This window comes from Suillus subaureus (assembly GCF_016647635.1).
Source record: "Suillus subaureus strain MN1 chromosome Unknown BJ212scaffold_4, whole genome shotgun sequence".
NCBI lineage: Eukaryota > Fungi > Basidiomycota > Agaricomycetes > Boletales > Suillaceae > Suillus > Suillus subaureus.
The window spans coordinates 587,407-612,998 of record NW_024538560.1 but is presented as its reverse complement, the minus strand read 5'-3'; the positions used below and the strand labels follow the sequence as shown (position 1 = coordinate 612,998).

General features: G+C 47.0%; 7 protein-coding genes across 7 annotated transcripts; 4 read left to right on the top strand and 3 right to left on the bottom strand.

The window, feature by feature from the left end:
• Positions 1 to 29: 29 nt before the first annotated feature.
• On the bottom strand, positions 30 to 1,452 carry BJ212DRAFT_1262501 (chaperonin 10-like protein; the record flags this gene model as incomplete). The annotated part of the gene is made up of 8 exons (XM_041330270.1): positions 30 to 93; positions 139 to 260; positions 313 to 572; positions 623 to 667; positions 724 to 817; positions 871 to 945; positions 992 to 1,050; positions 1,101 to 1,452. The coding sequence occupies 8 exons, from the start codon at positions 1,450 to 1,452 to the stop codon at positions 30 to 32; spliced, it is 1,071 nt and encodes a 356-aa protein (XP_041197609.1).
• A 1,879-nt stretch (positions 1,453 to 3,331) lies between these two features.
• BJ212DRAFT_1532738 (t-SNARE) lies at positions 3,332 to 4,690 on the top strand (the record flags this gene model as incomplete). The annotated part of the gene is made up of 8 exons (XM_041341781.1): positions 3,332 to 3,472; positions 3,526 to 3,584; positions 3,632 to 3,728; positions 3,789 to 3,818; positions 3,908 to 4,018; positions 4,081 to 4,187; positions 4,238 to 4,332; positions 4,383 to 4,690. 8 exons carry the CDS (start codon positions 3,332 to 3,334, stop codon positions 4,460 to 4,462), a joined length of 720 nt encoding a protein of 239 aa, XP_041197608.1. The 3' UTR covers positions 4,463 to 4,690.
• Positions 4,691 to 5,427: 737 nt separating this feature from the next.
• Positions 5,428 to 6,964, bottom strand: BJ212DRAFT_1325072 (HAD-like domain-containing protein). Its single transcript, XM_041334552.1, has 3 exons — positions 6,478 to 6,964; positions 5,855 to 6,448; positions 5,428 to 5,803 (listed from the first exon to the last, which is right to left on the bottom strand). Exons 1-2 carry the CDS (start codon positions 6,731 to 6,733, stop codon positions 5,862 to 5,864), a joined length of 843 nt encoding a protein of 280 aa, XP_041197607.1. The 5' UTR covers positions 6,734 to 6,964; the 3' UTR covers positions 5,428 to 5,803; positions 5,855 to 5,861.
• Positions 6,965 to 7,310: 346 nt separating this feature from the next.
• On the top strand, positions 7,311 to 11,404 carry BJ212DRAFT_1476417 (EXS family-domain-containing protein; the record flags this gene model as incomplete). The annotated part of the gene is made up of 24 exons (XM_041339373.1): positions 7,311 to 7,324; positions 7,392 to 7,410; positions 7,480 to 7,505; positions 7,596 to 7,714; positions 7,775 to 7,864; positions 7,919 to 8,062; positions 8,114 to 8,310; positions 8,385 to 8,529; positions 8,595 to 8,832; positions 9,003 to 9,030; positions 9,100 to 9,189; positions 9,242 to 9,323; positions 9,373 to 9,507; positions 9,563 to 9,717; positions 9,767 to 9,835; positions 10,048 to 10,125; positions 10,175 to 10,194; positions 10,246 to 10,600; positions 10,663 to 10,723; positions 10,769 to 10,845; positions 10,894 to 10,980; positions 11,033 to 11,050; positions 11,103 to 11,223; positions 11,280 to 11,404. 24 exons carry the CDS (start codon positions 7,311 to 7,313, stop codon positions 11,402 to 11,404), a joined length of 2,493 nt encoding a protein of 830 aa, XP_041197606.1.
• Positions 11,405 to 11,649: 245 nt separating this feature from the next.
• Positions 11,650 to 17,327, bottom strand: BJ212DRAFT_1324993 (uncharacterized protein). Its single transcript, XM_041334551.1, has 28 exons — positions 16,811 to 17,327; positions 16,689 to 16,754; positions 16,527 to 16,607; positions 16,171 to 16,448; positions 16,055 to 16,113; positions 15,605 to 15,996; positions 15,479 to 15,555; positions 15,380 to 15,424; positions 15,033 to 15,328; positions 14,887 to 14,983; positions 14,728 to 14,832; positions 14,545 to 14,673; positions 14,402 to 14,490; positions 14,260 to 14,351; positions 14,111 to 14,212; positions 14,000 to 14,037; positions 13,903 to 13,948; positions 13,825 to 13,852; positions 13,673 to 13,767; positions 13,541 to 13,615; positions 13,348 to 13,488; positions 13,122 to 13,297; positions 12,911 to 13,063; positions 12,671 to 12,852; positions 12,531 to 12,609; positions 12,399 to 12,477; positions 11,985 to 12,343; positions 11,650 to 11,933 (listed from the first exon to the last, which is right to left on the bottom strand). The coding sequence occupies exons 1-27, from the start codon at positions 16,914 to 16,916 to the stop codon at positions 12,030 to 12,032; spliced, it is 3,420 nt and encodes a 1,139-aa protein (XP_041197605.1). The 5' UTR covers positions 16,917 to 17,327; the 3' UTR covers positions 11,650 to 11,933; positions 11,985 to 12,029.
• An 893-nt stretch (positions 17,328 to 18,220) lies between these two features.
• BJ212DRAFT_1532704 (major facilitator superfamily domain-containing protein) lies at positions 18,221 to 20,881 on the top strand (the record flags this gene model as incomplete). The annotated part of the gene is made up of 14 exons (XM_041341780.1): positions 18,221 to 18,360; positions 18,415 to 18,441; positions 18,507 to 18,583; positions 18,640 to 18,708; positions 18,765 to 18,953; positions 19,000 to 19,365; positions 19,420 to 19,625; positions 19,677 to 19,722; positions 19,780 to 19,817; positions 19,868 to 19,967; positions 20,019 to 20,111; positions 20,170 to 20,186; positions 20,243 to 20,356; positions 20,413 to 20,881. The coding sequence occupies 14 exons, from the start codon at positions 18,221 to 18,223 to the stop codon at positions 20,455 to 20,457; spliced, it is 1,527 nt and encodes a 508-aa protein (XP_041197604.1). The 3' UTR covers positions 20,458 to 20,881.
• A 581-nt stretch (positions 20,882 to 21,462) lies between these two features.
• On the top strand, positions 21,463 to 25,168 carry BJ212DRAFT_1476414 (uncharacterized protein; the record flags this gene model as incomplete). The annotated part of the gene is made up of 19 exons (XM_041339372.1): positions 21,463 to 21,723; positions 21,777 to 21,809; positions 21,869 to 21,943; positions 21,993 to 22,248; positions 22,316 to 22,483; positions 22,535 to 22,626; positions 22,680 to 22,724; positions 22,782 to 22,793; positions 22,846 to 22,919; positions 22,979 to 22,990; positions 23,042 to 23,233; positions 23,285 to 23,371; positions 23,423 to 23,530; positions 23,585 to 23,617; positions 23,670 to 23,775; positions 23,828 to 24,151; positions 24,203 to 24,504; positions 24,560 to 24,750; positions 24,804 to 25,168. 19 exons carry the CDS (start codon positions 21,463 to 21,465, stop codon positions 25,166 to 25,168), a joined length of 2,736 nt encoding a protein of 911 aa, XP_041197603.1.
• Positions 25,169 to 25,592: the final 424 nt, after the last annotated feature.

The following is a 25,592-nucleotide window of genomic DNA, read 5'->3' as shown; positions in this document are numbered from 1 at the left end:
CGATTTCGATATGCGTGCAAGTTGGACGTTCAGTTTGACATCTCCAAGACGATTCTCCCCGCTACTTTTTCTTCCTTGAGTGCGTTATAGACCCTGTGAACCATGTCAGCTGTGTCCTTACCATTGCGAACTACTCACTCTTTGAGCTCAGAGAGACCCTTGCACTCATACCTCACTACTACCCTACCTCTCGATGCGATCTCCAGAGCCTCGATGGCATCCTGACGATTACCAACATATGAACCAATGATGTTAATGCTCTGCAACAATTCTTGAACAAACCAAACTTAAATCTTTCTTCGCAGAGCCTACCTTGAATACGGTGAAAAAGATGGATGCCTCGAGCTTTGCTTCGCCCGGTAACCCTACTGCCATCAGCGTTCCTCCAGGTCGAAGGTAATCAACAGCTTGCGTATAACCAGATGCACTTGCAGTAGTGACGACAGCACAGTGTGCTCCCTCACCATCACAGGCTTCTCGCACAGCCTGGACAATATCTTTTGCCTCCTTGAAGTCAATCCATTTTTCGGCTCCAAGCTCTAGGCACAGTTTCTTCTTCTCGAGGCCTGTATCTGAACGCGACGATATCAGTCTCCTCTCAAGTATGAATAGGGCAAAATACCTATCGCTACGACACGGAAGCCCATGGCTACCGCGTATTGAACCGCTACTCAAGAAATCGGTGGTCAGATCATTAAAATTAACTGGAGTAGTGGGACAGACCCAAGTGTCCGAGGCCACCGCCTGCACCAGGCAAGACAACCCATTCACCAATCTTTGCACGGCTGTATTTGAGAGCTCTGTATGTAGTAAGTCCCTTGATGCAGCATGTGAGTGAATTATAATCAATTGGAAAGGCTATAACCTTACCGCACAAAGTATTGAGGCTGCGGCATTGCTGTCTATATTTTTGGGAATAGGAGTAACATGATGTACGTAGGAAACCTAACGAAATCAGTGACACATTTATAATACCTGGAAGCTGACACACTGTGTACTCTGCGAATGTGCCATCAATGGTGAACCCGCTTAATTTCGCCTTAGGACAGTCTGAATATAAAATTGAGCGTCATGTTCAAACGTTCAAACGTTTAACTCACTTTGTTCTCGTCCATTGCGGCATTGCTCGCAGTTCAGACAAGAGTACGCAACCCACTTGATGCCGACGCGATCACCAATCTTCACAGGACATTCGCCGGTGTTTTCCCCAATGGCAACGACCTCCCCTACACCTTCATGGCCGCCAACAAGAGGTGTATTGGCGTGAAGTGGCCAATCATCTTTGCTAGCATGTAAGTCCGTATGGCAGACTCCAGTGCAGAATAATTTGACGAGGCATTCGCCCGGGGCAAGCTCGGAAGGTTGCTTGACTGGGTGATCCTTCTTTATTTCAAGAGCAGCTCCATGACACGGCACGACTGCAGCGCTTTGTGTCTTTGGAATGCTCGACATGAATGATGAATGTTGTAAGGCGAATGGTGAATGTGCAACAGGAGAAGGCTCCTTAGTATTTATATGAAGGGGTTCACCACAAGATTGGACTGAATTCGAATTTCGAAACATTTTGAAACTCAAAAGTTGAATGCATCATCATATGACATCAGTTGGATCAGCCCAGACAAGCCTGGAGCTTGAACCATGGGGCCCTGGTACCTCATTGCGGCCTTGACTGGCCCAGAGTCCCTACATAAGTAGATGATCAGCATTTCGTACGTTAGACGATGCAAACCAGCTTATCATAACAGCTCTAACTCCCCGTCGGACACTGCTTTGCTTTAACTCGTGTGATTTGCTCAAGATATGGGTTACTTATTTGCGGTCCAATTCATGCACCATCCAATTGGCATGCCGCAGCGATAAGCATATCGGAGACATCATATCTTGTTTCGAAATTACCTTCCCGACCAGACGCGGTCATCTCGATGGGTTCGAATGATTTCGGGGCGCTCGGTGGGGGCACAAAACAAGCCATGGCACCTCCGGCAGTCGTTTCATTTGATCACCTCACTATCGAGGGACGCACTATCAATCCCAGTGAGCTCGTTGTCGACTCCTTTGTTGCAGGACCTCGTCATGTCGTACTTCATGCGCGAGCCGTTCTCAATAGCGAACATATGTTCGTTGGCTGGGGGACACGAAGACCATGACTACGACCGCCCGCCCTGACATAATTTCCCTTGATGTATCTCCAGATCCGGTGCAAACATGTTCCCTCGGTCTCCAACACACCGTCGTCTGCCACCGATCAGGGCAGACAGCAGTCTTTGGATCTAACAAGAAAGGGTGACTTCATAGAATGGATTCTTTGGGGCGTGTTCGACAAGTTGGGTGCACGTGAAATGGGACATACTTTCTCAAGGACGACGATGAAAATACCCTTCTATCAACGGGAAGTAATGCCCTGGTCAATTAGCTCGGGAGTCGCAAGTCGAGGAGAACGGGGCTACTGTCGGACTTGCCGAATTTGCCTCATCCAACGATGGCAAATTGCCTTCACTGAGATCCTTTGCTTGTGGCAGCGAACATATGATGGCAGCAATCTTTCCATCTGGCTTGTCAGACACGGAAGTTTGAGGCTGGGGATGGAATGAGCACGGTATTAGCTTGGGGCTAGACCATATGGATGATGCGCCAAAGCCCATCAAGACCTGGCCGGCAGGAGTACACACGATCTACGGAAGGATTGCTCGAGTATGAGCTGGACATGGACCATTTGGATATTGTTGCAAATATAATATATAGCTGTGTTGAAACGCGATGTATGCGGGACAGAAAAGACAGCCAATTATTGAAGATGCAGGGCAGGGTAGAGATCAATGATCATCCAAGAGGTCCATATCCTTATGAATTTGCCGGATAGTACTGGTTTCCTTCGAAGTGGCGAGCTGTAACTGTTGTTGGTATCAGCGGTCAGGATTAGTAATACGGACCATGGACTTGCCTGTCAGCGTACACAGGTACATACGAACCTGGTAAACTTGTATGAATATGGCCGTCTCAGCTGGAAGCAGTAGACACAACTTGTAGGATGTGATAGTGTTTTGACTTAGGTTCTGAGCAGTATAGCTTGATACAAATTAAGCAGCTGCGATGGTTCACACAATATGAGTGAGTCGCACACACATCGGGGTAACAATATCAAAGCATGCTTATTAGTATGCATGCATGCATACATACTTATAACCGGTCCAGGGACCAAATCGGGCCAGTAGTACATACTAATTCGGCGGATTGGAATCACGTGTTCAAAATTCTTGGGGACGTTGATCACTACGGACTGTACGACCACTCGGACCAATCGAATACCAGATCTGCTACATTCATTCATATCATGTCGACCGACCCATATCATGAAGTACAGCGGGAGATTCAATCTTTGCTCCAGACAGCGTCGTCGTTGCGCTCTTCGTTCCTGCGAATCCGCAGCCTCGCTCGGGATGGGAGTGAAGAGCTTGTGTTGGCCCGAAATGAAGTGAGGTTATCCTTGACACACTCTTCAAACGAAAAGCTGACATGAGGGTGCAGTTGAAAGCTACGCTTGCTGCTCTGTACACAGACTTGGAGGATTTAGAAGAAAGCGTCAAGTAAGCTGGGATGATGGTCCGCAGTTCAAGGAACTTATTCCTTTTAGGATAGTGGAGGACACGGGTCCTAGATATTTTGGACTGGATGACGCAGAGGTCTCTGAACGGCGGAAATATGTGGGTCGCGTACGTCGTGAAATTGAGGTTCGTCACAAGTTGCTTGAGGCATGCACACCCTAACTCAGATGACCAACCTAAGGACAGGGTATGAGGGCGGACGTTGAAGGACGAAATGTCGGTATTTATTTCTGCTAGATATGCAGTTTCTGATGGTTCATTAGTTGCCGTCTGGAGGGAATTCACCGTCCACCCCCCTTCCTCAGTCACAATCATCTTTACCCAGTGGTTCACGGTCTCCTTTACAATCAGTACCTGGCTCGCAGTCAGGAGAGCCCGATGATGAGCAAGCAAAATGGGCTCATGAAGAGCAACAAGTATGTTTTCATACATTCATCTCATAAGAGGGGAGACTACTTAACAGCAAAACGTGCGAAAGTTATTACTTCAGGAGCAAGATCGTGCCATAGATTCGATATCAGGGACTTTAAATACTCTAGCTCAACAAGCAGGCCTGATGGGGCATGAGATTAGCGAACACGTTGAGTGGGTCATGTCATTCGCTGCCGCTAGTTCATACTAAGATTTTTGACCAGAATGCTTGACGATCTTGAGGCAAATGTTGACCAGACGGATTCCAAGCTATCAAATGCGATGCGAAGAATGAAGAAATTTGTACGAGACACGGAAGGCAAGTTTAAGCTGGCTATGTGGTCGTTATGACATCTGACGTTCTAGGAGTAGAAACGAAGTCGGGATGGTGTATAACTATCCTTATAATTGTGCTGGTTGCCTTATTATTGGCGGTCATTCTCGTGTAAGAGCTGTGGAATTTCTATACGATACCTTAGCCTTATGCATTTGATGCCCGCGGCATCTTTGCCCGTGTTGCTGCAACACAAAGGCTTGTGCTTAGTACGAAGTCGGCTAAAGGTTCTATCAGTAAGAAGATGAGTTTTGTGCGGTTTGAAAAACGTTTCTAGGTATGTGAAACCACTTTCAAGTTTGAAACAATCGAGTTGTAATTTACCATTTATACAACGTCCAATTGGTCGAGCTTCGCAAGTCTATGGACACCCTTTGTCCGTTGTGACACATGCTCCGGGCGCTCTCGGTATGGCGCAACACTGAGAAATCTCCGTCCCAAATGACGGAGATTCTATTTATCACGAGACCACTGAGTTAGGAGTCGTCATTGTCACACTAGCCCAAGGTGCATAAGCGAGTTTTATCATGTCCTCGTCCCACGTTCACCTGAAACCTAATTAATATTAACGTCGAATGAAAAAATAGTTACTATACCCACTCAGTCGCTAACGAGCGTCGGGCAATGCCCGGTTGTCTGTGTCCCTTTCCAAATCTCGACGTCAAGCGAGTTTTACTCGGCCAGCGGTGTCCTGTACAACATCGTCGCCCACCCTGTTTCTTTCCCGTCTATTACTGCCTGGCTTCTACCACACGTATTCACGTAATTATTCGTCCCGGTTCCCCACTTCTACCGATCTGGTGATACCTACTCAATAGGTCTATTATATCGAGTCGACTATCTGTGTCATTTGAGCGGGAGGTCACTTGATTATAGTTGAGGAATTTCCCTATAATTATTTTTTGTTAATAATTGTCCGTTGTTCGGTCTCTGTTGCATTTAAATTCGTTCCTATCATGAGTGATATCGTTGAATGAAGGGTCAGGGCCCAACAAAAAATTGTTTCTCAGCAATAGGAATATTATGACGGTTCTTCGTAGCGTTTAGAATTATGGTTTACACGGGGATTAGCCTGCATTGGCCAGCAAGATGATTCCCATCTATGTCATGTGTTCGGGTGAACTAAGAAACCGAGGGTTAAAAGCGGGGCTCGGGTAAGCCCGGGACTACTGTCTGATCTATTTTAACAGGAGTTCGAGTATCAACTTATTCGAAATTTGGAGTGCTAAAAATGAGAAAGGAGGGGATCATCTATTCCGATCTCGCTTGAACCCTTAGTTAATTTTCCAGACAGAAGACTGTATACAGAAGAACCTATCAACCCGTTGGATCGCATCATAAATATCTTTCAACTTCTTTCAAGCTAGTGTTCGCTCATACACTGGAATTATGACAGTTGTACCAGCCTCATACACCACATCCAACCAAAGTATACAATGACAACAACTTGTCCTATCTGAGAAAGGGGATTCATTTCTCGTACACAGAATGCATAACTGCTACGCACCTGAAGTTCATGTAGCCCCGCGCGCTTCTTTAACCTCCTGGTCCACCGCATCTGCCAGATCACCTAATGTCTCGAACCTCCATGTCCAAGTACCTCGTTCCTTCAATTCGGATTTGGACCCGATGATATTTTTCTCATGGCGTGAAATCCACACACTGTTAAGACTGTGAAGATTTGCGGGCTCGATGTCATGTAGAAGCGAGTTCGCCACTACAAGTACCTCGCGTGCCCCCACACCCCAGGGTGGGCTAGGATGCGGTATGAGGGGGCGAGGCGCAGACGAGACTTGCTGGAGTGCAGTTTCCAGCACCCTCAAGTCTGGTTTATACGCATTAAGTTGCTGGGCGGTGAGGATGAGTGAGAAAGGGGAGTCGGGGGTATCTGTCGGGTATCTGCTCTTGGAAGCTTCATGTGTTTTAGATTTTAGCAACTCATGTGTGCCGCCAAAACTTCTGTTATCCACATTGGAGAGAACCACTAGAGCAAAGTGCTTCTTCAGTCTGTGGAGGGCTTGAACGGTGTCGTCAAATGGCTGCCACGTGGGTATGGAAGCTCCAAAGCGCTCAGCATCGCTTGTTGGTAGCGTCGAGGAAGCTATCCCCTCCCTTCATCCGTGACCACACCTGATCCAAGAGTAGTGTTAGCTTGACCACTGAGCTGCAGCCAAGCGAGATGGAGGATCTTCGAGTATGGTACACTCGGATCTTTCATTTGAAGATCTAGTTCCGCAGCAGCATATTTCTGCAACACCTCTTCTCTCGGAGTGTCCTTTGGGAAGAGCGGCTTGAGACTATTGTATATTCCGGATTCCCAGTCGATGAGGGTCCCATAAACGTCAAAGACCAAGACTTTGTGAGATGTCAATTCGAGCTCAGACATCAGAATGGTGACTCAGAAAGTAGCGGGTTGGGTGCCGTAAACTGGGAAGTATAACGGTTCTCACTGTCTCATACAAAGGGGCGTCCAAAGCGTCATCGACAGAAGACTAAACCAGGTTCTGCCACGTTTGTGGAGGTCGTGTGCTGGAAATTGGACGCATCAGAAGTGAGATAGGTAAGCAATCGTTTGGAAATTGGGGGACGAGTCTGGCTGGCCACACATTACTTGTCAAACGGCTGTATCTTTTCCCGCAACTTCCCGAAATACAAACACTCTGACCTGTCGCCACGATCTCGTCACTCATCTATAGGTTACAGTTTCCGCTGTCGGCCATGGATCCTATGTCATATCCATTCTTGGATTTTCGCCAGGATTTCGGTGTCCATAGGATCTTTTAGATGAAACCTGGCATCTGTTCCTGGAGCTTTTTAGCGGCTCCTTTGCGCTTTAAAGTTGCGTGTCAGTCGAAAAGTTCCACTATCTTGTGTGGATCATACCCTGTATTCACTCACAGTACGCGACTTATCGTCCGGCATAACCTAACCAAGTCCATCAGGTCACAAGCCGCTGGACAGTGATGAAGTTTGCGCAGTGAGTCGATATCCGGACTTCTATCCTCCTGCTTATGCTCGTTTCGTGCTACTTCTTTTGATTGTAGATATCTTAACGATACACAAGTCAGTCTGTTAATCCAAACTAACCAATCTATCGTGGTGATGTGTGTACTGAATGACATCTCGTTGCAGACTCCCGAGTGGAAAAAGGCATATATGTGCGTCCCAGCTCTACGCACGCAGATATGTTTTGCATGTGCTGATTAATCATATCCACTAACGTTATTCTCACTACGGTTCTCTTTCAGTGATTATCGTGGCCTAAAGAAGCGCATTGGTGCAATTCATGCAGAACATATTGCCAGGCAGAGCTTCACTGGAACCACTGATGTTGATAAGCAAGCTAGAGAATATGGACAGTACAACGGTATGTCGGCTATTCCGAATAAATTTTCACTAGCTCATTTCACTTCAATGTACTCTTCAGAGATGCCGCTCCTTCCACGACCTGATGCTCCAGTTGAAGTGATTTCGACTCTTTCCGCAACTCGAATCCAACAAAGGAATAGCCATCTGCGTGAGCAGTTTCAGCATCATCTGCTGTGTTCTATTTAATGGAGGGTTTTGACAGGTCCATCGCTCAGAATTTCAGTGCATAGTTTTCCGCCTCCACCTCATCTCACAGGCTCATCATCACAGGCTCCTTCGCAGGCGACTCCCTTACCCCCGAAGACTGCGTACTTGCCACCCATATTTCCCTTTTTCCGTGATTCAGGTCAGTTCAAACGGTTTCGGTTTCTGCGTAGAAACCTCACTTGACCATTAGGTTCTCCGGCTCCTGCTGCCTTACACACCCTTCTTCCTCTACTACCACCACTTCATGCACATTTTTTCGAGCTATTAGATTCTGAATTGGAGAAAGTCGACTCTTTTTATGCAGAACGAGAAAAGGAAATGCGAGACCGTGGCAAGCGGCTTAAAGAGCAGCTTAATGAACTTGGGTTGCATCGCAAGAAGTATTATGTTAGTCTACCATTCAGCACATATGCGCTTCCTTCTGTTGTTTTTTGAGACACTCTAACTCTACGCATATGCAGGAATCTAAAGCAAACGACACAGCACCGGGCTGGGCTGCACGAGCTCGCCTAGGTCTGGCAGCAGTTTTACTTGCCCTAACCCAACGTCGTACAGACAAGAACGATAGTCAACCAGGACTAGTAGCTCCTGAGTCGTGTCGGGGAGGTATGCATTCATCATTACTCCAGTCGAAAGGGGCAACAGAGTGGGCCGCTGATCTGCGGAAACAGGTCATTCGATCATCACTGGAGATGGAGAAACTTCCGAACGTAAAACGATATCGCTGTATCCTGCGTCTACCACAGGTGATTCAACTCAGGTTGCATCACTCAGGATCATTCGTTCAGCCCCGCCTACAAAAGCCAATGGCAATATCCCGGTGAGAAACAACAGTATGCCCTTCACGAACCCCCAAGAGTACCAGAATGCGAGGAAACGCCTCAAGAAAGCTGTCGTGGAGTATTACCGGTATGTCCCATTTCCGTCGCCGGTTTTCGGGAGTACTGCTCTTCTTTCTTGTGGCGAGGAAAGATCGACGCTAGATTCACTGTGTTGGCAATGGATCCCTCGTGCCAACCTGCTTCTATTTTCTCCTAATAATTACATGCCGGCGGAAGCTGACTTTTTCCCTTGTCCAGTGGGCTCGAGGCGCTGAATAATTACCGTGTACGTGACCGGTCCCATCATGCTAATTTTCTCGATCACTCATGCTGCCGTTGTTCTCAAATCAAACAGATACTTAACCTTACTGGTTTCCGCAAAGCTGTCAAGAAGTACGAGAAGATTACACAGGTGCCTGCTCAAGCAGCTTATATGAAGGAGAGAGTAAGACTTTCCTGATACCTTTTGTAACATCTTGAAATTACACCATGGTCAGGTCGAGCCCTCGGCTTTTGCTTCTGGCGCAATGGTCAACTCAATGCTTAAAGAGATGGAAGAGTTGTTTGCCGCAAGATTCGGTATGTCGCTCAAAGGTCCCGGGTTTTCTCTTTCTACATATTACCGCAGAATTTGATGACAAGAAGAAAGCTATCACTCATCTTCGTGTTGGTACGAATCAGAAATCCCATCATTTCAGCACGTTTCGCACAGGTATGTGGCTTGGGTCATCTATACCAGCAACGATTATCGGCTTCATAACATGTACGTTGTGTTTTCCTGATGCTGACAACCACAAAAATGCTTATGTCACCTGCAGGTCTGCGTCACAGTACCGCCACCTCATTGCCTTCATGGGATATCATACTTTTCATCTACTCTATTTTTTTAATTCCTACGTTACTCGCGTTGCTTGTTGGTTTGAACCTCGTTGTATGGGCTAGAGAAAGGATCAACTATGTGTTCATATTTGGTGTGCATAACTTGTCTTGTTTATCTCCCTCATGCTGACCTTCTTTCGAAGAACTTAATGTACGATCTCGACTCGACCATCGCGAATATTTTGAGGTTTGACGCCTTGGCATTCTATGAGGTTCATTGATACAATTCCACATTAGCTTCCTGCTTTCCTATTATGTGCACTAGCATATTGCTTTATGCTTTCTTTCATTCGAGTCGGTCCTCCACTCGTCTGGCCGCTTGTGTGGCTTGCCCTTGTGGTTATTGTCTTGTGCAATCCCATTCCGGCAAGGTCACATTACCTGTGTCTACGATTCGAGCTGATATGTTCTTGAAAATGTATAGAACCTCCGAGGTCGTTCACGATGGTGGCTTATCAAGAGCATTGCAAGACTAGGTATTAGCGGTTTGTGGGGCGTTGAAGTACGTTCGTATCATGTGACGCATATCATGTAATTGACGCGATTGACAGTTCACGGATTTCTGGCTTGGGTTAGTGACTGCAATTCCGCGCGATTGTGTCTTTCATCTCAACCTTTACAGCGATCAGTTTTGCAGTCTTGCCTATAGTTTGTCGAACTTTTACTTCGTTGGGTGTTTCTACTCCCGATACTTTCCTCATGTTCCTTCCTATACCAACGTGTCATCACTGCAACAAAACATTTCCATGGCAGTTGTTCCACGCTTCCTTCCCTCCTCCCAGATGTTTAGTTTGGTGCCAAGAGACGAAGTCCTCTCGTCTGCATACGACCCTGCGGTTCGAGACGCGTGGACGACTTGTGGAGCGGAATCGCATTGGGGTTCTTACTTCGCACTTGCTATGATACCGTTCTTAGTGCGATTCGTGCAGAGCGTCAGACGTTATAGGGATTCAAAGTTACCTACTCATCTCATCAACGTAGGTCTTCATTATCGAATGGAAGCACTCAAAAACAGCTTACATCTTGGTTGAATGTGCAGGCCGGTAAGTACGGGATGGGCATGGTGTACTACCTCTGTTATTACCTTTGGAGACGCGACGGTAGGCCGCTTTCTCACGTCCCCACTCTTATCTGATCTCCTTCAGGAGCAACTGACGGCGGTGCTTCTTTCATTCTGTGGTGTTTGTCGGCAGTTATCTATGCGCTATATGGATGTGCATGGGTGAGTTGACGAACAGTCAAGGGTGGGTACACTGTTAACTTCACTCAGGACTTCGCGATGGACTGGTCTATCTGCAAACCTCGCGCTAAATACCCCCTGCTCAGGCGGGAGTTGGTGTACACATCCCAGATTCCGGTGTGCCCTACCATTTACTAAATTAAATGTTCTGAATTTTCATTTTATTTAGCTGTACTATGTTGCTCTGGTGAGCAGAATATATACTTGTGACTCCCTTCATTCTGGACAATCTAATACAGGTCACGAACTTTTTCATTCGTTTTCTCTGGGTCTTCTACATACCAAGTTGGTCATACTTTACTGTCCGGACATTCGTATGTGGCCTAATGGAGATGGTAAGAAGAGTTGTGTGGAATTTCTGTCAGTGTCTTTATTCAAAATTCTTTCTATGCAACTCGCTAATCCTCGATGGACAGACCGTCTCGAGAATGAGCATCTTGGGAATATGGATCAATACCGAATTACGCACGAGGTCCCATTGCCATATTCGTTCGACAATCCTCAACACGAGGACGATGATGACGACGAGGACAAAGCTTAGGGCGAGAAAGCTGAACGAAGACATTACTCCTTAGGCACGAATCGTACTAATTTATTTAGACACAAATCATCTACTGTATTAATAGAGTTGGTCGCGATATGGGAAGCTGATCATCACTTTGCTTGCAAGGTCGCATGAAAGTTACTTTTTATGCCAGCACCAAATAAAGAAAATAATGGAGGACATCGGCTATTGTGTTTCAAACTCATCGGAGAAACCGGTTTGCGTTCGCACTTCCTTCGTGTCGTCCAGACAATTCCATTTGACAAGTATTACTGATACTGAGACATCATACGTTGCGAATATCAGAAATCAGAGGTGTGCATAAATCTCTGGACCGTTGGACTCTCGTACTTTCATTCCTTTCCCGGTTCCTCTCCTGAATCAACCTCTTTTCCCTTCTAGGAAATTACAACCGCAAGCAAGGTGCCTGACCCTAGTGGGCTAGCATCAATACTACTCTATGGCAGACTTGTGACACTTTAAAGCTTTAAGTCCGTACAAGTTGTACGTGTCAGTATTACAACGCCTATTAGTCTTGGTCAGCTACAATTAATTGCTGGAATTTCGAAAATGTTACAGCTATTTTTGTGCATGAATATAAATGACGACAGGTACCATCGAATCACCAATCCAATGATGTATTTCCACCACTGCACGAACTTTGTCCCCCAGCGCACGCAGACCTACTTTCAGATAGACCAATTCCGACATCGGCGATTTTAATCCCTTCTCCACCACCACGTGAAGAAAGCTCGACCGAAGCTTGTTTGACCATCCATTTACTTGTTCCAATGGCTGCATCCAAATTGTCTGAATCGGGAAGGAGCACGAGGAGATCGTCGCCTTCTTGCTTCACGTCAAACGGAATGATGGAAAAATCTTCGTCGTTCAAACATTTACCGTCTGTGAGACGAAAGTTCCGTTTGTGCAAAGGACCTTAGGAAGGACACTTCAGAAGACTAGCAGAAAGCGGATAAAACATGGCACTTGCATGAGACGTAGAGATTGCCATCTAGGTCATCGCCAACAATTCCGTGATCGAGCACGAAAGCCCGCTTGTGTGGGCACATCTGCAAAAATATTTTCCGAAATATATTCAGAAAGGGAACGAAATGGACTGTACCTGTTGCGTGGCAAAGTAACCACGTCTGGGAATGTGAAAAATAGCCAATTGCGAGTCACCATACTTGACAGCAGCAGACCTGAGAAGGCGGAGGTCTTAGTATCAGGTGAAACAACAGACGAATGTGCGTAAGAACCCACGTGGTGGCGTCATCAGTTGGCATAAGATCGTGGATAGTGGCCAACTTTTGCCACTTCCACTCAGATTTAGGAGTAACAATGACTGATTCGCCAAGTTTAGCGGGAGGCAACAGTTTCGGCCAGTCTGCTGGACGTTCCTGCCCTCGCTCTGTGATGACTTCTGTTTGAGGGCGACGCTCATCCTGTACGCGAGCCATTAGTACCATAGCATGCGTTCCCCAGACATGCGGCTCCACTAACAGTGTTGACGAACTGACGGAACTGACTTCTCCTTGCAGGATCATTGACCACAGCTTTCCATTCATCTGCGTAAGATCCGATAAGTTCGCCCATTTCCCTCTCTAGATCCGCACAGATGCCGAGCTCGTCATCAAGAAGAATTGTTTTGAGTCGCTGCGTAAGATAATATTAATAAGCATAGAAAAGATTATGCGATACTCATGTGACAAACCTCAATACCACCATCAAACTGTTCTACCCATCTCGCAGTTCTCATGAGCTTGTCTGCAGTGTGGATATAGTACATTAGAAAACGATCAAGAATGTGGACAACCTTTGACGGAGGAACATCTTTAGCAAACAGCGTTGCATGTCTCGGATTCGACCCGCCATTTCCGGCAAGGAAAACTGATGCAGATTTAGGTTCGTGGGTTTACAATGTAGTGGAGAGTACGTACTGTTCCATCCTTTGTCGGTTGCGATCAAGCCGAAGTCCTTGGACTGTGCTTCGGCACACTCTCGAACGCAACCGCTCACACCGCCCTTGAGCTTGTGGGGCGAGCGAATGCCCTTATACCGTTCTTCAAGGTGAATGGCCACTGTACATCTCATTCAGCTGATGAAGCTCAACATACACAGCATTACACGAACTTCCGACAGAATCGCCGATTCCGTAGCGGCACCATGTGGTACCAACGCAAGACTTCACAGTCCGCAAGGCCTTTCCTGAATCATGGATGATCAATATAACAAACTTGAATCGACTGCTAGGTTCTATCGTACCATAAGCATGTCCACTTTCGAATCCTGCAGCGACAAGTTCCTCCCAAATGTCTGGGAGGTCTTGCTTTTGAGCCCCAAAGAGGTCGATGCGCTGCCTGGTACCGTAAATCTCAAATTTCACATGTGACACCTGCACAATATGATGCACTTACGCTCCTGTGATCTTGGTGTACAACTTGTCTGCCAGTATAGTGTGAGTGCGTGGAAAACATGTAGCAACCACACCCCACATTTATTTGCGACTTGTCCGAGAACGACGAGTCTGTCCGGCGTGATCTGAAAAGTTAGGAGTGAATTTCTACCCACAATCGAAAAAAAAGTACAGACTTCTCCTCCAGCAACTCGAGGAACGACAGAAAATGTACCTGACAGCAAAATTAAAGTAGTTAAAAAAGAAGAAGTGGACGTGAGCATATTCGTGAATAAACGGGGACTCACCATTCCTTTGAATGTTAGCAAGGTATTTATCGTTCGTGTCTTGATTGGCGTGGTGTACAGGTGCGAGCACGAGCTCGTTATACAATGACGACAGGATGGAACCTAAGCAGGCTGAGCATTGCATGGATAAACGCTATGTTATTCCATACCGATAGCCGGCTTGCATATCTCGCACCCGAGTGAATCTTTCTTCACACCGGCAGCCTCCATGATCTCTGGGAATGTTTTCAACTTACGTATCCTAGCGGACACGATAAATTAGTTTTTCGGGATACAAAGCCGCAGACACACTTCACGACGCTGAAGAGCTCTTGCCGAGCCATACCAAAGTGGGGACAAAGGTGGTTCGATACGGCATGTCCTGCTTTCTTCATCTCTGCCTACAAGTTCTCAGGTCATTGAGGATATTTGTGATGAAGGGAGGAATAATGTACCTTGAATATGTTTGTGGCCAAAGGCACACACCCACCACATCCAGTACCAATTTTTGTCTTTGCCTTGAGGTCTGACAGAGTGGTAATACCTGCTTTCACAGATTCGCCGATCGCACCCTTTGAGACATTCTACAGTCAAATTAAGATGCGTGAGCTTTGTGATACAGAAGAGAGGATACTTGCATGGCAACTACAGATCTGGGTGTCATCGTCGAGATCAGCGCCGTCGTCCGGGCCTTTGGAGCCCGATCCCATAATGAACTTGGAAGGTGGCTCTTCTAGCTCTTTCTACCTTTCAGCATCAGCGGGGTTGCCAGGGAAAAAAATCTTTGCTAAATTCACCTTCTTCTTGACCAAGGACACAAGTTTCACATAGTCGGATGTATCACCAACCATCATGCCGCCCAATAGGTACTTGCCGTTGGCGGTGAAGATGTACCTACACTTCCGTGAGCGTTATATAATAAACTTCTGCCTCCGCAACTCACTTCTTATAGACATACGAGAACGGATCACGGTAAGTCAAGCACTCAGTAGGACCATCTAGTGCGGCCTGGCGGGTTCCGTGCTTCGTCCCCGTAGTGACAGTGTTGATTGCAACTTCGCCTTCCTTCACTCTGTTGCTAGGACTGCTTCCCGAAGGACTTATCTGCCGTGCGATAGGTTTCACGTCGATATCTTTCTCGGCTCTGTCTCGAGTAAGAGGCTCTGCAACTGCCACCTTACTGGTGAGGACACCCCGTGCACTGCGCTTGTCGGCAAAGTAATCACCGAAAGAGGCGACCTAATATCGAGTGATATAGAGTAGTGTTAGGTGCGGAATGTCATAACTTACATCGACTCCCATCAATTTCAGCTTTGTTGAGAGGTCGGGCATATTCTGGCAATTTTATAGTGGTGAACAGATGGCACAAACACAGGAATAGTTACCTACCATCACCCTTGGTTTGAAGCCACCGATGTCAGTCTCAATTTGGGTGAAATTGAATGATAGGATGTCAGCCATCTCCACTAATGACACTATCAGTAGCAACCGATAGGTGAATGCAGGTGCTCTCACCTCCAGGTGCAATGAGACCATAAGTGTTGCCCTTCCAGCTCGCGCACTCGCCGATTGCATAGACGTCTTGGGCGCTGGTCTGCAACAGGTCGTTTATAACTATACCTCCCTTCTCAACGCATTTCAGGCCCGCCTGGCGGGCCAAGTCATCTCGAGGGGTGATGCCAATAGCATGAATGACCATCTCAGCTTTAAGATATTGATCATCTGACAGAGTGAGGCCAGTTAAGACACCATCTGAAGTGATGATATCTTTGACAGTCGTCCTAGTGAGGACTCGCACACCCATGGCTTCAATCCGTCGAAGGACAATTTCTCCGCCTTCATCGTCGAGTTGGCGCGACAGCGGGAAGGCTTGACGGTTGATGATCACGACTTCTGATATTGTCTCACTGTCTCACAAATTTTCAATAAGAAAAGAGTTAGCGTGGACAAAAGAGGGTCACTTACAGATCAAACACCGCTTTCGCGGCCTCCAGTCCGATAAGGCCGCCTCCAATGACAACAGCCTAAAGGAAGAAAATGAACCCACTGCGCAGGCATGTCTTGGGTTGTATGACACGTACTCGGCCACCTTTAACGTGTTCTTGTTCAGAATACGACAACATTTCGTCGAGATCAGAGATATTTCTATAAACGAATATTCCTCGAGCTTGTTCAGCCCTGACTGAGGAAACATATGGCGGGAGAGTGCTTTCGGAGCCAGTAGCAAGAACGCAGTAATCATAACTTATCTTACGCCCTTTGCTGGTCGTAACGGAATGTGCGATAGTATCCAAGGAGGTAGCCCGTTCTCCAATGTGGAAAAGAAAGCGCTCTGGATCCTGTTGAGCATACCACTCCACTGTTGGAAGTGGACAATGTGAAAACGGTCACAGTAAGCGAATACACGTCAGGATGAATGTACTATCAAATACGCCACCTTGGTTTAGATAGAGTTTCTCGACAGAGCGGTGTTGAAAATAGTCCGTGAGTGCGACGCGATTATACGCCAAATGGGACTCTAACGAGTGACAGGTCAACTCATATTTCATTTCACTATGAAACGATAGGTTTCCACAGTAGATAAGATAATGTTGCTTACCTTCGCCGCATGTTACCAAGCAGTACCGTTTAGCTTCATCCAAGGCGAGCATCTTTTCGATAAATGCTTTATACAAAGTATAAGTAACAGCCGACCTTATCCTACCTCTGGTTTCAACTCACCTATCCCCACCATCCCCAGACCGACCACAAAAATTGTCCTTCGTGCACCCTGACTCATGGAAATATTATCCTGATGTATGACTCGCTTTTCCGGGGAGGCCATCATTTAGTGGTAATCCACAGACTGACGACACACTCTGATGACAAAATATCACGATGGTGGTAAGGAGCTTAGCGCCAGGACAGGACCGAAGGTGAACTTGGAAGTTTGGTGTCAGTGAGCTAGTAGCTGCTGTAGGGTCTCGTAAGCCGGATCCGTGGAGAGCATAGATTATCTTTCCTCGTCTATAAATGTCCAGGAGGTACTGCTCCGATCTCATGCCGCATGCCATCATGATTTTGAGCTTGTCACAATTGCTGCAAGGAAACCAAGTGAATGTGACATACAAAAAAGATTATTGGTCACTGTATCTGAAAACAAAAATGCTTGGAAGGACCACAAGAAGTAGGTTGAGTTCATGGTAACTGGTAACTTGTTATCGTTATCAAAGTTCGGACCTGTCAGCTCTGAGCTTGGTTCACTTCAAATCCTGAGCGCAAAAAGTCCGGATACCCCATTCACAATGAAAAGACCCCGAACTCTGCTCACGTGACATCTTCGCTTTGGCAGCTTAACAATGTTGTAGCCATCACCGAGGTACTATTCTCATGCTTAACTTCAGCTTCGTCAGTTCGGTAACATTCTCCTCACGTCTTCGATGTGCTAACTTCTCGCATTCTTAGTGTATCAGCTCTCCTTTATTAACACAAACCCAGACTCACGCCATTCAATTTTTAAATCATTTAGCCCTTTCGCAGTCCACCAGTGTGCGTGAAATAGCAATGAGCTGATCCCCAGAGCCTTTGCTTCAACGAGGAGCGCAATTGCGAGAGTTTCTAATCTCTTGCTGCGCCGTCGGCGCTGACGTTGTCGATGCACTGAGTTATCACGCGCCATAGTGTCGGCAAGTCGTTCGGCTGCTCGTGTTTCACTCTCCGCGATAGGAACAGCAGTGACGCTGACAGTTTATCGCAGTCGATTTGCATGCTCAAAAAAATTAATTTATTGCAGTCTTCGAGGTCTGTTGTGATATTCATGAGAGTTCGTGATTGTACCTTGTTTGCTGCAGGAACCCGAGTGATAACAAGTACCATGAACTCGGTCAGGATGCCTTCCTCGAGCCACGGCAATTTCCGTCTTCACTGCCAGCAGTCTTTGATTTCGTAGTCTTGCTCTTCAGCCGTAATATGTCATAATTTATTCCCATCTTGTTTTATCATTCTTGACCTTTGCCGTAAGTATGTCACTCACTGTTGGACCAATGTCTTAGCTTGCTGCCAGTGGTTGAAATAAACCTATTCAAAAGGCTTGCACTCCTTTCAAGACCCCCAGAATTTGCCCTTCAACACCGTATTTTGTTGACTGCGTTCATGTCTGCTCTAACACTTTCTGGCATTAGCAGTGCTTGGTATGCTAGCCTGCGTTACCCAGTGATCAACCCCACCAACCGCAAATGCTCCACGGTCCCTATTTTATCGCTGAACAATCAGTACTCGCGCAATTTCCATCTGTACGTGTCTCTAGACAGTGCATGCGGCGTCATATCTTACTATCAGCCATGCAGGTCGTGGCTTGGATTTTTTGTCGCCTTGTGAATGAGATTTATTATTAGATGTTTCGTGCATATTAGTCGCTGATTGTGATTCGTTTACACAGCTTGTCGTGGTTCGCATTCTCCCCTCTCATTCCAGATGTCATCAAGACTGATTTGAAGCTGACATCTGAGCAAGTCGGTACATTCGAATTCCGAGTCCATGCTCCGTCAGTTATGATCTGAAACGCTGTTCAGGGAATTCAAATATTGTTTCGCTGTGCTCCACCCTCATTGTGCGAGTTATATCAGGTCCGCTTGTCGATCGTGAGTACACCTCGACACCCTAGCATTTCATATATCTGATCCCATTCATATTGCAGGATATGGGCCTCGCAAAGTGATGGCCAGTCTTCTCATCATCGGGGCGATTCCTTCTGGCCTTGCCGGAACCATATCAACTGCAAATGGTCTCTACATTGTCCGTTTCTTCATTGGAATTCTCGGTGCCACATTTGTCTCTTGTCAAGCTTGGAACACTGCTTTCTTCGACAAGAATGTCGTTGGTAGAGGTGAAACTCTGTTCAAAAACTTATGTGTTTGAGTGTTCTGATACAGTCGAATTCACAGCAAATGCTTTAGGCGGAGGCTGGGGAAATGCGGGCGGCGGCTTCACATTCATCATCATGATCGCTCTCTTCAATCAATTGCTTGCTGACGGTATGAGCCCGCACGTCGCCTGGCGGGTGGCATTTGCAATCGTTCCTGTCCCCATTCTCCTTTCTGTTGCTGCTGCCACTCTAATGTTTGGCACTGACCACCCTGCGGGCAAATGGTGTGATCGCTATGAGGCTGTTGCCACTGCCCTTTCCGCGTCAGACAATCAAACGGGCAGCATCAATGGCAAACATGCAAAAACAAAGTCTGGTTATGATACCGAGACTGGAGACGAGAAGGACATTCAGGTCACTGTCACTGCTATAAGTCGGTGCTTATCGCTCTTTTGGATTTTGCTTGTGCGCTTAACCAATGTTATAGACTTGGTTTCAGAATTGGACACTGCTGTCAACAAACCACTTTCCCTGAACGTGGCGTACGAAATCATCTTAAACCCGCTGACCTGGCTGCCCTCATTGGCTTATATGACTACTTTCGGTTACGAACTTGCTATTGATGCTAACCTGGCGACCGTTCTGTATACACTACTCAAGTCCCCCACTTTTGGGCAGACCAAAGCTGGCTATGTGAATCTCCTTGAACAATCGCTGCGACCCATATGATGACAGATTAATTAGATTGCAGGTATCTACGGTCTCCTTAACGTGTTCGCCCGGTTGCTTGGTTAGTCACTTTCCTCGCAAGCTAAACTGTCTCCTCATATCCACCACCTCATTGCAGGCGGATATTTCGGAGACCTCATATATGTCAAATTTGGTGTAAGTGCCATTGACGTTGTGCGTGATATTGGTTTGAAGAGGCTCTGCAGGTGCCTGGCAAGAAGTACCTGACCATCGCTTGTGGAGTTGTTCAAGGACTTTTATCGGTTGGTCTTGGCCTTTACATTGATAACCACCCTCATCCAACCCGTGAGTCCGGACTCCAATTTATCACCGATGGTCTGACAGTAATGTCACCAGTCACGGTCATTATTGTGATTTTTGTCATCCTCGCAATCTTCAATGAGGTGGCCAATGGAGCCAACTTCTCCCTTGTCCCACATTGCAACCCCAGTCCGTGTTCAGTGTATCGAATTGCCAATTTTCACAACTGACCCTGTTCTGTCACAAGACTCCAATGGATTTATGGTCAGTGTCCCATCGCTTGGTGTGTGATGATGGCAGAAAGATTCAAATTTGTCTAGACCGGAATTGTAGGCGCCATGGGAAATCTTGGAGGGATATTCTTTGCGATTATCTTCCGCTTTGCGCCGTCTCCTTCTGGCAAGGCATTTTGGATTTCTGGTGTCATCGCGATTGTAAGTAGGGGGGGCTTTGTCTATCTTGTGCAATGAGTACTGAGATCACGCTTCAGAGCGTGAATCTCTTACTCTGTATTATCCGTGTACCACAGTTTTGAACAAGGGAGAATTTCTTTAAGGGAAGTGTTTTTGTCTGTTCGTATCGCGTCCAAATACATGAGCCTGTTATAAATTGCGTCTTGGTTGATATGTATTATAAAGATATTTCTGTACAGTCCCATATGATAGTAAGAATGATAGCTAAGCGCTTCCAAATTCTCATCAATCAGAGGAAGACTTCAAGTGTCAGTGTGAAAGCGGGCTTAAGCAGGAAAGTATCGACTGCTACATAGCTTTGAGTGACATGCTGGTTGAAAGGCTTGTATAGTTATTCCCGCTACAGCAGTGCTCGAGTGGCGCTAGTCGATCTCGGACAGATTTCGGCAATGGAAGCACAGAATTTGAATACTTGCAGTTGCTACTTTGGGTAGTCGATGTTAGTCTCGGTAAAAGGACTCTATACATAGTACTATAAGAGAATGTATTTCAAGGGTATTGTTAACTCGCTACCGAAAGGAATAAATCTATAAGGCTCACATCTGTCTCACTAAAAGGACCGAGATGGTCGTACCACGGACTTTCTTTTATCAAACGGATAGAATAGATAAACCTAAATGGATGTGAAAAAAAGATGAAGGTCGGCCGACCTCGAGACGCTGCCTCCTACTTGGTCTGATATCATCATCATCTCCTCCCCTTGTGCCTTCGGTTGGTCGGACTCCAACATGTAGCGGGCTCTGCCGCGAGTGACCCTGCGCGTTATAGTCTATATAATTGACAATTTGATACTATCGTCGTGTGGTGTCACTGGTGTGTACGATAAGAATGCTTCGAAAGGGGGTAACGAGGACCCCAAGCACCTGCTCATTCAAGCAATGGCCTGCTCCACGCTCGACTTCTAGATCTGTTGCCTCTGATTCCTTCCGTAAGTCCGTGCTGACAGAACCAAATCAGGTGTCTGGGCATACCAAGATAATTAGTTTTACTTGAAAGGACCATGATAGCCATGGGATGGTATCCCCTCCTACACTTGGGAGTTGGCTAGCATCATTGAGGTGATAATGATGACCCAATATCCAGGTGCCACCTCAAGTTCATCCTCCAACAACTCACCTAGCGCATTCAATCACGTTGCTACCACTCCGTCTACTGCTTTCACGTCCTTAGCAGGCTCCCCAGGTCCCACTTCCCAGAAACTTCAGGATAGTCTACCTATACCGTTCCTTCCCCCATCTCTGGATGAGCCCAAAAGGAATGGTCCCCAACTTCCCAAGTACCTTCCACAGCTGCCAATCAATGCTACCCCGACGGAAGTAGCTGAGCAGGTTGTGCTTGAGATTTCAGCACACAACGTTAATTTGACATTTGCATTCACCAGGATCTGGAGACGCCAGATAACTGGGTCAATCGTGTAAGGACGGGAAATCAATGATAATCTGCGTGATTTTTGACGAAATCTTCTGCATTCAGAATCCAGAACTCGTACGGTTGACGGGGAAACATCCGTTTAACTCCGAAGCGCGACTCGGTGTTCTATTTGCGTGTGTAGGTATCTTGTTTCTGATGACATGCACGGGACTGAGTGTCCTTGCAGGGGTTCTTGACTCCAGCTCACTTACATTTCGTGCGGAATCACGGTGCAGTGCCACAGGTCAACCACAAGATGTCTGCTAACTGGACGATCCGTGTACATGGTCTGGTGGAACGAGAGGTTACATTTACTCTGCAAGAGCTTCAAGAAAACTTCCCCGTTGTTACCCTTCCTGTAACTCTAGTATGCGCTGGCAACAGGCGGAAAGAACAGAATGTCGTCCACAAGACACTTGGCTTCAGTTGGGGAGCAGCGGGAGGTGAGGTTTCGGCTCGTGCTGATCGGAAGTCCTCACCAATATCAATATCAATATCAAGTATCAACAGCCCTTTGGACGGGCGTGTATCTGGCCGATGTGTTAGATCACGTAAGACCAATTCGTAGACAAGCCAAATACGTTATCTTTGAAGGCGGAGACAACCTTCCGAACGGGCCCTATGGAACATCACAGCGACTGTCATGGGCTTCCAATAAGGACAAGGGCATGCTCATTTGTAATTCGAACCACTTACAGTGTTATAATTCCTCCTGACCTCCTACATCAGCTTGGGCAATGAACGGTTTACCGTTGGAACCAGACCATGGTTTTCCCGTGCGCGTCATTGTGCCAGGTCAGATTGGTGGACGGTCCGTTAAGGTAAGGTGCTGTCCAATGACAAGGAGCCCGTAATCTATTAAATACCCCCCTAGTGGCTGAGACGCATTGAAATAAGTGATTGTGAAAGCCAGCACCACGTATGCCAGTTCTTGTATGACTCAAATCAGCATTGACTGATGACTTTATTCACACAGCTGCACTTCTGGGTATGCGTGGATCACTTTACCCTCGAGAATGAATCGCACTAACGTTGCATAGGACAACAAAATGCTGCCAACGCAGGTTATGCCTGACCAAGCCCGCGCTGAGAAGCATTGGTGGTATGACCCAAGGTTAGTCTCAGTACTGACGTCCCTTGGCAAGTGCACTCACCAGACCGGGGATATCCCAGATATATCATCACGTTGGTTTATTTTGTTCTCTTACGTACCACATGTTGAACAAGAGTAACCAGCGAGCTCAACGTCAATAGCGTCATCGCGAAACCGGATCATAACGAGAAGCTCTACATCGATAAGACACCAGATGAGAATGGCACAATCGCATCATATCTTATCCGAGGATATGCGTATGCAGGTGGAGGCCGCAGGGTGACCCGTGTCGAGGTTTCGCTTGACCATGGGGAGACATGGACATTGGGAAATATGTACGTCCACATACTTCAGAATCGACACCTCATTAATACCGTGTCGAAAAGTGAGTATCCCGAGGACCGATTCAGAGAAGTGCGTCACCAAGACTCATTTTATGGAACACTTGATGCGACAGAGCGCGATACTTCCTTGTGAGCAGCAAGCATTATCGCTACAATGAAAAATGTTCAGAACCTGTGTAGCTGTTGGTGCTTTTGGTCTTTTGATGTCTCTCATGACGTTCTAGCGAGCTGTGATGCGTTGATGGTTAGAGCTATGGATGAAGGCCTCGCGTTCCAACAAAGAGATATGTAAGGCAGGATCAGATCGTACCGTGTGGGTCCATTAACATCAACTGTCAACAGGTACTGGCATGCACTTGGCATGATGAACAACTGGTACGTCTTAATAAAATGCGATATTCTGGGCCCTGCTACAAGCCGCTGGCAGGTGGTTTCGCGTTGCCATTCATAGAACCGTCAGCGATGACGGGAAAATTGTCTTGCAATTTGAGCATCCAACGCTCGCAGGGACGGCGCATGGAGGATGGATGGAGGTGATGCTTAATTTTTGGTCCCAGAGAAAGAATGCTGATGGTGGCAAATCAGCGCATAAAAGTGGCCGGCGAGGATATTACAAAACCTGTCTTCGGCGAAAAGGGACGGGATCTCGCGCCACGTGTTCCAAAGCATCAATCGGAAGAGATCTGCTTGACCAAGCCTGGCATAAATCGGAAAATCACCCTGGAAGAGTTTAAGGCGCAAGATCGACAGCAACCATGGTTTGTCGTCAATGGCGAGGTTTACGATGGAACTCCATTTCTGAAGGACCATCCGGGAGGCGGTGACTCTATATTGCTTGTGGCTGGCGAAGACGCGTCTGAAGACTTCTTCGCCATACATTCTGCCGAAGGCAAACGTAAGTTGGCTGAGGTGAGTCCTCACGGCTTGCCCGCGGAACGTCGGTTTATGACTCTTCCACAGCACCATATTGGCACCCTCATGACCAGTTTGACTAAAGAAAGGCCCATTACAACGCAGTCAGATGATGCCTTTCTAGAGCGTAGCCGGTGGAAGGACGTCAAATTATGTGCCATCAAGCAGATCAACCACGATTCTTACCTGTATCGTTTTGGCTTGCCAAAAGAAGACCAGCCGCTCGGTCTGCCAGTCGGACAACATGTTTTCGTCCGCTTACGCCGGCAGGATACCGGGGAAATGGTACAGAGAGCATATACTCCGGTATCGCAACAAGGAACAGTAGGCTTCATCGACCTTCTCATCAAGTGCATATTCTCCATCAGGACATGCTCTTCGCAGCTTGACTGACTTCTTCATTAGATTGTATCTTCCTTCCAAGTCAATCCCCACTGGAGGGAAGATGACCACTGGCTTCCATCAATTACGTATCGGAGATAGCGTAGAACTCAAAGGGCCGTTAGGGTCCTTCATTTGGGATAGGCCAAATACTGCATTGTGGAAGGGGATAAGGAGGATCATCAAGGAAGTCGGCATGATTTGTGGTGGAAGCGGTACGACTTCGAATGCAACATTGTCAATATGCGATATTAAACAAAACGTGCAGGGATAACGCCGATCCTCCAGGTGCTTCGCAGTATCCTCCAAAACGCGGAAAGCGAGACCCGGGTGTGGGTGATCAGTGCAAACAAAACAGAGCATGATATCCTCTGTAGAGAAGAACTTGACGAACTCTTCGCATTGCATGGCAGGGAGCGTTTCAAGCTGCACTACACGCTTAGCATCGCTTCTGAGGAGTGGTCGTATAGCGTTGGGCGGATTAATGATGTGTTACTGTCCGAACACATGCCTCGGCACTCTGAGCATGGACTCATCCTAGCGTGTGGTCCTGATGCTATGATAACGCATGTCATCAAACCCGGACTGCAGAATATGGGATGGGATATAGAGAAGTCCCTAGTAGTGTTCTGAAATGTAACAGTAACAGTTGTAACAAGTCGCCTGGACAATGGATGATCGTGGTGTAATGAAAAGTGTTCGTTTATAAGGCGTGTATGAGTGGCGAGAGCCATCCCCAGTCACTTTTCGTTGGCTTGCGGGAATATTGCATTGGGCAATAACGAGATCGATGTATAGTTGCGCATAGCTTTGACGGAGAATTTGAAGCAGCAGATCGTACCAGCGTTCCTGGGAAGTCCACATCGCGACTGTCCGCAAAGGTTGCGAACTTGAGAGAGGGGTGCCAAGTTGTTGAAAGTTGATTGTCATTGCATTGCATCAAACCGGACCGAGTGCTGAGTATCGAGTGCCGCTCGTGCGACTAACAAGCACCCTGGTGTACAGTACTGTTAGAGCAGGGGCCAGCGGCCTAAGCACAGAGCAAGGCAGACAGCTT

What these genes read in the sequence shown, in the direction of transcription:
- BJ212DRAFT_1325072 (XM_041334552.1), bottom strand. Translation starts at nt 6,733, where the DNA reads ATGTCTGAGCTCGAATTGACATCTCACAAAGTCTTGGTCTTTGACGTT. An exon ending in TAACACTACTCTTGGATCAG is followed by an intron (nt 6,449 to 6,477) that starts GTGTGGTCACGG and finishes GGGAGGGGATAG; the next exon opens with CTTCCTCGACGCTACCAACA.
- BJ212DRAFT_1324993 (XM_041334551.1), bottom strand. Translation starts at nt 16,916, where the DNA reads ATGATGGCCTCCCCGGAAAAGCGAGTCATACATCAGGATAATATTTCC. An exon ending in GAAACTCTATCTAAACCAAG is followed by an intron (nt 16,449 to 16,526) that starts GTGGCGTATTTG and finishes CACTTCCAACAG; the next exon opens with TGGAGTGGTATGCTCAACAG. An exon ending in TGTCCTTGGTCAAGAAGAAG is followed by an intron (nt 14,833 to 14,886) that starts GTGAATTTAGCA and finishes GCTGAAAGGTAG; the next exon opens with AAAGAGCTAGAAGAGCCACC.